Raw genomic sequence first — 10,615 nt, forward strand, 5'->3', positions numbered from 1 at the left:
ACGACCTGGGATTCATACTCCCAGTATTTTAATTTTCAATATTGTCACAACCCCTTTTAAATTGATAAGCGGATTTTCGGCTGGTTGAGGACTGTACTTGCAACGTGTCCATATTAATAAATTCTTAACTCGCCAATTTCCGCCACGTCAAGCTACAATGGTCCAAATAGAGAGTTCTCAATGGCTATGGAAAGCTTACTTCCAGAGCTTTTCCAGCAATGTATAATAGTCCATACTTTGCTTCAGATTAGAAGGTCCACAACTGGCGTCCAACACCAACCCCCTACCCCATTCCAGGCGTCCAGCGCCCAAAGGAGGAAACATGCATCCAAACGCCCAGAGATAACCCTCTAGCCAGCGTTCAACGCCCTAGAGGCCTCATAGCACGTGGATCTCATCAAAGCTCAGCCCAATTACTCACCAAGTGGGGCTCAGAAGTGGATTTTAGCACTAAAAGACTGTTTTACCCTTTTTTATGTAATCCTTAGTCATTACCTTAGTGTTTAAAGAACTTTTACACCTCTCATTGAGAGGGGTCTGCCATATTTTTGTTTACCATCATGTTTCCTTTCAATATGAGTTTCTAAACCTCCTAAGTTGAGGGGAGGAGCCCTGCTGAGTCCTATGAATTAAAAAAAGTATTACTGTTTCTCTTCAATCCGTGTTTGATTCAATTCTAAGATGTATATTCGTTCTTCAACATGATGAATGAGATGATATGTGACAATCAGCTCCGTTCTTCATACTAAGACCGCGTGTCTGACAACCACCCGTGTCTACTTGGGTTCGTGCGAATACGAGCCAGGAAAGCATCGAACCGCCAGCTTGATTATATATCTCTTAGACGGTTAATCCACGACTTCGTTGGGAATTTCTCGAGACACCGGTTCATCTGAAGTATGGGGAGATTAAGGTCTCTATGGTAGAGGCTATAACCTAAAGATTTAACATTCTCTGATCCGGAAGATCCGACGTTATCTGTGGCATTTTGAGTAGGATCATTAAGGAGAATGGGTTGTAAGAGCTTCACCCTCAATCAGACTGGATGCGCACTAACCCTGATGTTCATATCAGGAGGAGATTGGTGACTGCAACCGTTCGGCGTTGATCACATACAGCATGCCATAGAAGAAATCATTCACAATTGAAGAAAATAGTAAGACAGAGTTAATCCAGAAGGATAAAGCAACTCCAAACCTTAACCAATTTCTTATCCCTGTTTATATTTCAGTTCACAAAGTATTTTATACACTTTTCTTTATTTCTTTTATGCGTTTAACCAAATTCAAACCAATAACCCTTCTATCCACTTGACTAAGACCTGTAAGATAACCATAACTTGCTTCAAATCACTATCCTCGGGGGATCGACCCTGACTCACTCAGGTATTACTTGGACGACCCAATGCACTTGCTGGGACAGTTGTACGAAGTGTTGGGATTCGTTTACCAACATCAATTCTTTTTCCTTAGCTGACTTAGATGATTGTTGTTCCTCAACATAATCCGGTTCAAAAATTCCATGCTCATAATACATATGAGCAATTCCGTTGTTTCTCTCAGCATAGAAGCACATTTTTAGCATTTCATTGTCATTAGTCAAGATCCTTAAACCAATTGTCAAAGGCATGTTGGGAACCAACCACCTACATTGCTTGTAGTATGTGAAGCTTCCATCTTCATTTCTGATGAATGATCCTCCATGATAATATATAATTTTAATGAATTGATTTCCCATCTGCACACAAAAAATTTAAAAAATGATTAACAACAACAACAAATAAAACTAGTGTGTTTGATATATATATATATATATATATATATATATATATATATATATATATATATATATATATAAAAGTTATTATGTCAGTGCAAGTAGAATTCTCAATTCATTCACCACTATAATTTCAATAATAAATATAAGAAACCAACAAAATTCACCTCAATGTTTATTCAATGATTCAATTGAATAAAAGAAAGAAAAATACAATACGGCAAAAGAATATAATTTAATTATTCTTTACCATGTTTTGACAAGGTTAGATTTAGTAAAACAAAAATTATATTGTTATTATGAGACAACAACAGGCTAAAAAGAGTTCATTTAAAAAATCAGATCAACTACTCCATGTACGATTAATAATTAACTCTTCTAAATCAATTACTCTATGTTACAAAATACAAGAAGCAATTGACTTAATCAACTTAGCTACATATAGAGATTAAGACTTTGATAAAATTGCACCTTTCTTATAAATAAAACAGAGGAAGAATCAAATGTAACATATTGCATATGACAATATGATTCTATCTTTTTATTTCTTAATCCATTGATTATCAGACAAACATACCAATATTAAAATCCTAATCCAAAAAAATTCCCTAAAATACTTAAAATCAATTAATGATACAGAAACAGGGAATGATCAAACATCTAACTAATAGGTCAAGAAATTAAATAGTAGTCACTTAAAACATAAATCTTAATAGAGAATAAGCACAAAATTAACATATACTAACATGCAAAGCAAAATACATTTAGTTAGAATGCATAAAAAAAAAGAGAAGGAACCAAAAGTGAAGAAAAAAAATAAAGCATCATCTTGGGTATAGACGTTTTTTTCTTACTATTTTTCTTACTTCAAACTTAGTCAACAGAGGTGAAGAGAAGTCGGTCATGCAATGCAAAGTGGTTGAAGAGAAGAGAACCGTGACTTCAACGAATCTGATAAGTCAGACTCACAACAACACCATTGAAGAGAAGAGAAAGAAGATTAGTCCTATTAGGGGGAGAATATGGTATAGTGCTTGTTTAACTAAAACGTTTGCCATCTCAAAATATGATATGATGTTGTTTACTTGTTTTGGGTTGTTTAAGCGCCAAACTAAAACGGCATTTTAGTGGAGTCTAGCATAGTATTCTAATTTGTTATACACCTCATTTCTTTAATAATGACTCTGTGATAGAAATATCCGCAGAGACTAATGTAATTAAAATTTAAAAGTCTATAATAGAGACAACTAAAATTTCAAAGACTAAATTGAGGTTTAAGTATAATTTATGATACCAAATCCAATAATTTCTCTAAAAGATCTAACTTTTTTTTTCAATAACTAATTTTAATTCAAAATTAAAATCACTAAGAAACTAATTTTCACGAGGTTATGCTTAACGACAACAAACTCAACTTCAAATTACGCTCTTCCAAAAAAAAGTAAAAAAATCGAGATTTTACGTGAAATCGAAAAAATAAATAAAAAATATACAACATGAAATCTTAACAAGATTTAAATTGTAAAATTGTTAAATTTAATACAAATTTTTTAAAATTGATAAACTCATTTAAAATCGTATTATCAGAAAATTTTAAGAATTAAATAGAGATCCTAGGTACTATGCAAGAATCCCAAGCTTCCCTCAGACACTCACTCCTCACCTCTCTACTTCACTCACCGCAAGGTCACTGCCGAATACAACGACAGCCAACAACGGAGGTCGTCACTCGTCACACTCCTCGCCGGCTCCTCTGTTTCTCCCCCGCGCCGTCAGTGTTTGCTCGCCTCCGCTTCCTCCGCTCCTCTGCTCGTTTCTGCCTCCTCCGTCTGTGTCGTCCCGGCCTCCTTGGCTCCGCCGTACCTCGCCTGTCTCTGCCTCCGCCTCGTGCCTCGTCTGCCTCTGCTTCCCCGTCGTCATCGTGTTGGCAACTCTTCGAAGCTCAGCTCGTGCCGAAGCTCTGCTCTCTCTCGCCGGTGGCTTGCTCTGCAACGGTGAACACTGCAACGACCCCAAGTTGGAAAATCGTCCCTGACTCTGTTTCTGGCTTTCTGCTTCTGCTGTAGGTGAGATTATTTATTTAGTTATTCTTATTAATTTTTTATACTTTTTTTTGGCTGTTTTAATGTATTGATGCTAATTGTATTTGTATCATTGTATGTACAACTGATTGGTTTAATTTGTAATAGGTCTAGCTGAATTGCATTTGTAATTTTGTATGTAATATTGATGCTAATAGGTTCTGTGAATCAAGAGATTGGAACTGGAAGAAGTTTTCATTGATATTTGATAGTTTTATTAGATAATAGGTGCTGTGCTTGTGGTTCTTTTATTTACTTTTTATTTTTTAATAAGTTTTTCTTCCCTCTCTGTTTAGGCTTCGGAGGCTTTTGGTGGAAAGCCTGAAAAAGGGTTTAGGGTTTTGTGCTGTTGGAATAAGATAGGTGTTTTAGGAGAAAACACAACTAAAAAAAAAAATTGCCATACATGTAAAGCAGTCTTGTGTGTTGTGTGTCATCTGATCATCTCCTCAAACGCCAAACGCCACCGTTTTTGGCCTTCCCACCTGACTCCAACAAAAGCTCCTCCTCACACATACACAGAATTGTAACATTATCCTATTTTTTCCTTTCCTTTTAGGAACATACAATTCCCATGGAAGCTCAACAAATCCTCTCTAGGTTTTGCCCCAAACCCTCGTCACTCCTGCTACCTTCTCATAAAAAGCTTCATACTTTACCTTGTGTTGGGCTCAAGAACCTTGGGATTCAGAGATTGGGGTGCAGTTACACTGAGGGAAAGAAGAAGAGGGTCTTTTGTGTAAGGAGGACGATAGGAGAAGAAGCAGCGGAGGTGAAAGTTGGGGCCACTATGCCGGCGAGGAGGAAGAAGCTGGCAGTGTTCGTGTCCGGTGGAGGGTCCAACTTCAAGTCCATTCACGAGGCTTCGTTGAAGGGTTTACTCCATGGTGATGTTCTTGTTTTGGTCACAAATAAACATGGTATGCTTCAAATCCTTGAACTTTTTCATTGCTTCTTATGTTTTAATTTTTATATTTCTTGTATTCTTCAATGATAGTTTTTTAAATGAGATTACTTGGATTAAAGGTTCGAATGTTTTAGCTTATTTTGGTAAAAATAAATTACTTTTTGTTAACTAAATAAAATTCTTTTATTTATATGAACTTTTAAAAGAGTTAGAGAGTTTAGTACTTTATTAATTTATTTTATATATTACAGATGAATGAGCTGAACTCAATATTTCTATTAGATGCTGCAATCTGAGAATACGTTCACCAATCATTAGAAACTATGTGAATCTATTCATGTACTGATGTACATACTGAGCTTAGTTTAGAGGACAACTACCAAAGATAAATAAGCTGAACTGAACCTGTCTTACACGATGTGTTATTGTATTTGTGCCATCATTTCCAGGGTGAAATGTTGAAGAAATTTGATAAGGGACGAAATCATTGCCATCTTTTTCCTTCATTTAAAACAAAAAGGAAACACTTTTTTTTCTCTTTTTTTTTGGTGGATTAGAACATTTGCTCTTCCAAAGTGCACTTTATCTGCAAAAGTTGGAAGTATGTTATTTACTTAACCTTTTGTGTCTTGGTGTACTGAAAGTTTCTTTTGTTCATTTGTTTTATTCCAGATTGTGGAGGTGCTGAGTATGCAAGAAATAATGGTATCCCAGTTGTTTTGTTCCCTAAAGTAAAGGATGGATCCGATGGGCTATCTCCAAGTGAGCTTGTTGACACACTAAGGTGTGGTGCAGTGCAGTGCTTCTTTGTTTCATTTACTGCAATTGCTTTTTTTGGTTTACTCTTCAATGTGTTAATCTGTCTCTTTATTATAATTTTATGAAATACTTTCACATTCCTTACGTGCAAGATCAACCATGTTGTAAAAAAATGTCCTTTTCTATAAAAATAGAGGATAAATATACCAGAATTTCTCAGAAGCAACAAAATTTAACTCAAATAGCTCCTTTGGACCTCTTGGACGGAGCCATCAAATCTTCCAAGTGAATATGCACTTGCAGAAAATATGATTATTGCTTTGATTGCTTTCCACCTTCTCAATCTGAAATTGTTAAGTGCAAAAATAATAGCTTTATCAACATAGATAAGAACATCTTTTTAGCTAATTTTTCATCCTCATATTTGCATGTGTAGATCTCAAGCGTCATTTGCACCTTTTTTGGATATCACTTATCATATGAAAAACACGAGTTGTGATTTATGGGAAATTTCTACATGATGTGTCCAAGAACATATGCTATAAATTATAAACATTGTTATTTTGTTATCTTTTATGATTGTTGTGCATCTGTTCTATTGGCTTGTAACCTTGTATCTACTAGTAAAAATCTAGTAGACTGGTTGGTTTTCATGAAACACAAGGCAGTCTGTCACAGGATTTGGAACACTCTTCCTAATCAGTACATCGGAAGTGCCTAAGTAACCTAAGTAACAAAGGGCATGGTATACTCCGTGAAATTCTTTACCGATATGAATTGATTAAACAATATTCAGTGCAAATTCTTTTTCCTCTTTTCTTTTTTCAGTTCGTTTCTGGTACTTTAAGTCGTGTCGTAAGGCGGATGTGTTACTTTTAGATTGAAAGGTATCTGCATTATTAGTATAGAAGAGATGGCAAAAAAGCTGCAACTTTGCATAAGCAATAATTTTGATATTCCACGTAGATGTGGTTATACCATACTATTGAGTATTAACGTAGTACTTTTTCTCTTTATCAGGAGTTTCCAAGTTGATTTTATTCTTTTAGCTGGATTCCTCAAACTTATACCTGTTGAATTGATTCAGGCTTATGAAAAGTCCATATTAAACATTCATCCATCACTTCTTCCAGCTTTTGGAGGCAAAGGATACTATGGTCTGAAGGTGCACAAAGCAGTAATTGCTTCGGGCGCAAGGTACACTTCTCGCCAAACTTCTCATGCTGTTTCACTTGAATTGTCACACTTCGTATGGGAGACAGGTGTCTGTGCTTCATTTTTTCTGGGTTGGTTTTAGATATTCAGGTCCTACAATTCATTTCGTTGACGAACATTATGACACGGGGCGTATCCTTGCTCAACGTGCTGTCCCTGTACTGGCTAATGACACTGCAGAGGAGTTGGCTTCCAGGGTTCTCAAGGAGGTAATAGCATTTTATATATCTTTAAACAAGTTCAATCCTAAATGAAAGTTCTAGCAAATTTATTTGCCACAAGAGGCATGCATGAACCTTTACATTGATGTAATCAAAAGCCTAGCGATTCATTGTTGTCTTATGTTTTCATTTTTGAACTTAGGAACACCGGTTATATGTGGAGGTGGTCGAAGCTTTGTGCGAAGAGCGTATAGTTTGGAGGGAAGACGGTGTCCCTCTCATTCGAAGCAAAGATAACCCCAATGAGTTCTGCTAATTATGGTGTAAATTTAATTTGCCTTTCAATTACACTTTTGTTTCATAACATTAGGGATAAATGACATTGATCTCCCATGAGGTTAAGTGATATTACGTATGACACTTCTTAATATCGTAGCTATCAAGGGGGTCTGTGTATTGAGAGCCATATAATCTAAATCTTAAGGAGACTAGTTTATACTTTTGCCAATAGTGAAGTGCTGTGTATAATATCACTTGATCTCAATTCTCAAGGGTGGTTGATATCATTTACCTTAATATTAAGAGTAAGGATTGAATAACATTAAATGTAACCTTGAGTAATTAGACTTTTTGTTTCTGCTGCAGGGGATTTTGCTAGCTATGGAACTTCACAAATACATAAATAATTAGGTAATAAAAGAATTAATAAATGAGCAATTAGGGGGGCGATCCTTCAAGAGGTCCACAAACCCTTGAAAAATAATCTAATAATCTAATTAGGAAGCCACAAACATCTCTTTTATTGTATATATAAACCTGTTATAATTTTTCTTTCCCAATAGATGATGAGGGCTGATGACTTCATAATTTTGGACCCCTTTTACCCCATACAAACTAGAAACTTGGCATCTCATTATTGTTATTTTTTTGGGTGAGCTCTATGACATCCAAATTCAGTTATATATATATTTGTATCACATTCGTAGTTTGTTCATCATTTGATTGTTTAAGTCTCTCTATCTGACTCTCCTCCCCGTCGGGGCCAATTTTTTGGGGCATATTTATCCTTTTGAGTTTTGATTCACTTGTGTGGGTCAACAAGGATTTGTTTGGTGGATATGACATTGAAAATAAAATATAAATGATAGGCATAAAAATTAGTGTTCTTGTATCTTGTTTGATGATAAATTAAGTATAAGAAAGAATAAATTACGAAAGTCTAATTTATTTTAATTTTTTTTCATACAAAAAATGTAAAAAGAAAAATATAATAATAAAAAATATAATTATGAAAAATGAATAAGAATAATAAAAAAATAAAAAATAAATTGTGTTTTTTATTAGTGTTTTTGTGTTCTTTCTATCTTTCTGTTAGGAAGGATATAAAATATAATAATTTAGTATCTTGTCAATGTTTATGTCTAGTCAAATATGATTTTGTATCTGTGTCGGTAAACACATACAATTTAATAGATGAGAAAAAGTTGGCCTTTTTTATTTTTTATTTAAATAAAAATTTCATTATTTTCCCATGTTTTTGTTGGATTTATACGAGATTTCTTTTTTAAACAAAAAAAATTGATATGTATCAATTTGTCCAAAAGCTTAGCTTGTCTGATATAGGTTGGATATTTTTTGTCATTTTTTGGATTTGAAGAGCTGGTTCTTATATCATAGCAGAGAGTATCCGTTCAAGTTTTTTTTGGGACTTTGGTGGATATGGCGAGTAAGGAATAATGACATCTTTAATTCCCATGAAACTTGGCTTCAGAAAAAAGTGATTTGTCTGACATTAACTTCAGAAAAGGAGTTTAGGAATATTTTTGAATTACAACGTATGTCCATTCCCTTTACTCTAAATGGTTTTTGGAATCCCCAATCCATTGGTACTTTTAAGATTAATTGTGATGCTAGTTATTTTGGTTCGGGTGATAGTGTTGGTTTTGCTTGTGTTATTAGAGATTGTAATGGGAGTTGGCAAATGGGGTGTTTGGGAATAATTGAGAGTAATAGTATTCTTCAAGGAGAATTGTTTGCTATTCGGAGAGGATATCTCTTAGCTTGGGATGTGGGTCAACAAGATGTTATTTGTGAGACGGATTGTGTGGAAGCATTTAATCTTGTTACTCGAGATGGTTTTGGTTTATTGATTCATTGGTGCTCAAAATAAGAGATATCATGCGTTGGAATTGGCGTGTTGACTTTCGTTTGATTATAAGAGATGCAAACACGGTGGCAGATACTATGGCAAAGATGGCGATGAAGTTACAACTTTCGCATGTGGAGCTTCTTTCACCTTGGGAGGAGTTTAAGAGTAGTCTTAAACGGGACTGTCCCTCTATTTAAGCAGTTCCTTATTTTGTTTGTTTTGTTTTTCTTTGTTTAATTTATTTCAGTCACCCAAAAAAAGCTTATCTCTATATTCCATTATTTCATAAGCTAGGTAGAAATAACTAGAAACAAAAATACCTATCTCCTATTTATATGCGTGCAAAATGTCACCAATTAATCATATTTTGCTACTATAATCTGTGAAATAATAATATTTGAGTTAAGTCGCAAAGTAGTCCCTAAAGTTATATTCGAGACTTAAAGTAGTCCGTAGAGTTAATAATTACCCATTTTTGTTTCTGAAGTTGTACTCCGGGACGCAGAGTCATCTTTTAGGCACATTTCATCCATCTTACGCCACCAAAAAGCTAATCTGGACTCTTCTGTAACACGTACATAACGACTAGTTGATGTGGATTAGTAAATTTTTTTGGTGCAATTTGGTACCTAAATCAAAATTAAAAACTCTATTCCCCAAATTTAAAAATCATTCTCTATAGTACCCCTCTTCCCTTCTCTTCTCTTTTCTTTGCTAGGAGATTGTTCAATAAGGTTCTGGACGAGGCAAAAAACACTTGACATGAATTGTGATTTGATGGGTATGTTAGGAATGGGAATATGGAAGCTGCCAGGGAGATCTTTGAACAGATGCCAATGAGAAACCGCTTTGTGTGGTCATCTATGATTTGTGGTTATTGCAAGAAGGGCCATGTCGAGGAGGCTATGGTGATTTTCGAGCACGTTCCAAAATGCAAGGTGGAGATTTAGAATCCAATGATTGTTAGGCATGTTCAGAATAGATTTGGTGAAAAAGCACTCCGCATTTTGAGGAAATGAAGGGTGAAGAATTTTGGCAGATTGGAGGAATCAAATATAAAGCCTGATTCAATAACCTGTCTCATTGTGCTCTCTGCTTGTGCTCATGGTGGTTTGATAAATGAGGCTTTGGAAATAGCAGCTAAAATGAAAAGATATGAAATTGAAATAGGAATCAGACATTATGGATGCATGGTTGATCTATTGGGAAGAGCATGGAGGTTAAAGAAGGCTTATGACTTGATAGAGTTAAGTTTCAAAGTGGTCCCTAAACTTGTACTCAAGACTCAAAGTAATCCCTAAACTTAATGATTACTCAAATTCGTCTCCGAAATTGTCCTCCAAGATTCATAGTAGCCCTAAGACATTTTCCATTCATCGGAATACTAAAAACGACATCGTTTTATATTTATTAAAAAAAACCCTCACCCCTCACCCCCCCCGCCTCCCCTTTTCCCTTTCCCTTCCACGCTCCCCTTTCCCTTCCCCATTCCCAGTTCCCCTTTTCCCATTTCCTTTCCCCTTCCCCAACCCTTCCCCAGTTTCCCTCTCCCTTTCCCTTCCACGCT

The 10,615-nt window shown here is 35.3% G+C and overlaps 1 protein-coding gene across 2 annotated transcripts; it reads left to right on the top strand.

Annotated features, from left to right (window-relative positions):
* The first annotated feature begins 3,398 nt into the window (after nt 1-3,398).
* LOC112696869 (phosphoribosylglycinamide formyltransferase, chloroplastic) lies at nt 3,399-7,896 on the top strand. 2 transcript variants are annotated; one of them, XM_029287597.2, is made up of 7 exons: nt 3,399-3,842; nt 4,154-4,777; nt 5,437-5,548; nt 6,544-6,720; nt 6,821-6,947; nt 7,102-7,220; nt 7,545-7,896. In XM_029287597.2, the coding sequence occupies exons 2-6, from the start codon at nt 4,432-4,434 to the stop codon at nt 7,213-7,215; spliced, it is 876 nt and encodes a 291-aa protein (XP_029143430.1). In that variant the 5' UTR covers nt 3,399-3,842; nt 4,154-4,431; the 3' UTR covers nt 7,216-7,220; nt 7,545-7,896. The 2 variants fall into 2 exon arrangements, with proteins under 2 accessions (XP_029143430.1, XP_025605575.1); XM_025749790.3 differs by having other exon boundaries at nt 3,412-3,842; nt 4,417-4,777.
* The last annotated feature ends 2,719 nt before the right edge of the window (nt 7,897-10,615 follow it).

Source organism: Arachis hypogaea, chromosome 6 (assembly GCF_003086295.3).
Source record: "Arachis hypogaea cultivar Tifrunner chromosome 6, arahy.Tifrunner.gnm2.J5K5, whole genome shotgun sequence".
NCBI lineage: Eukaryota > Viridiplantae > Streptophyta > Magnoliopsida > Fabales > Fabaceae > Arachis > Arachis hypogaea.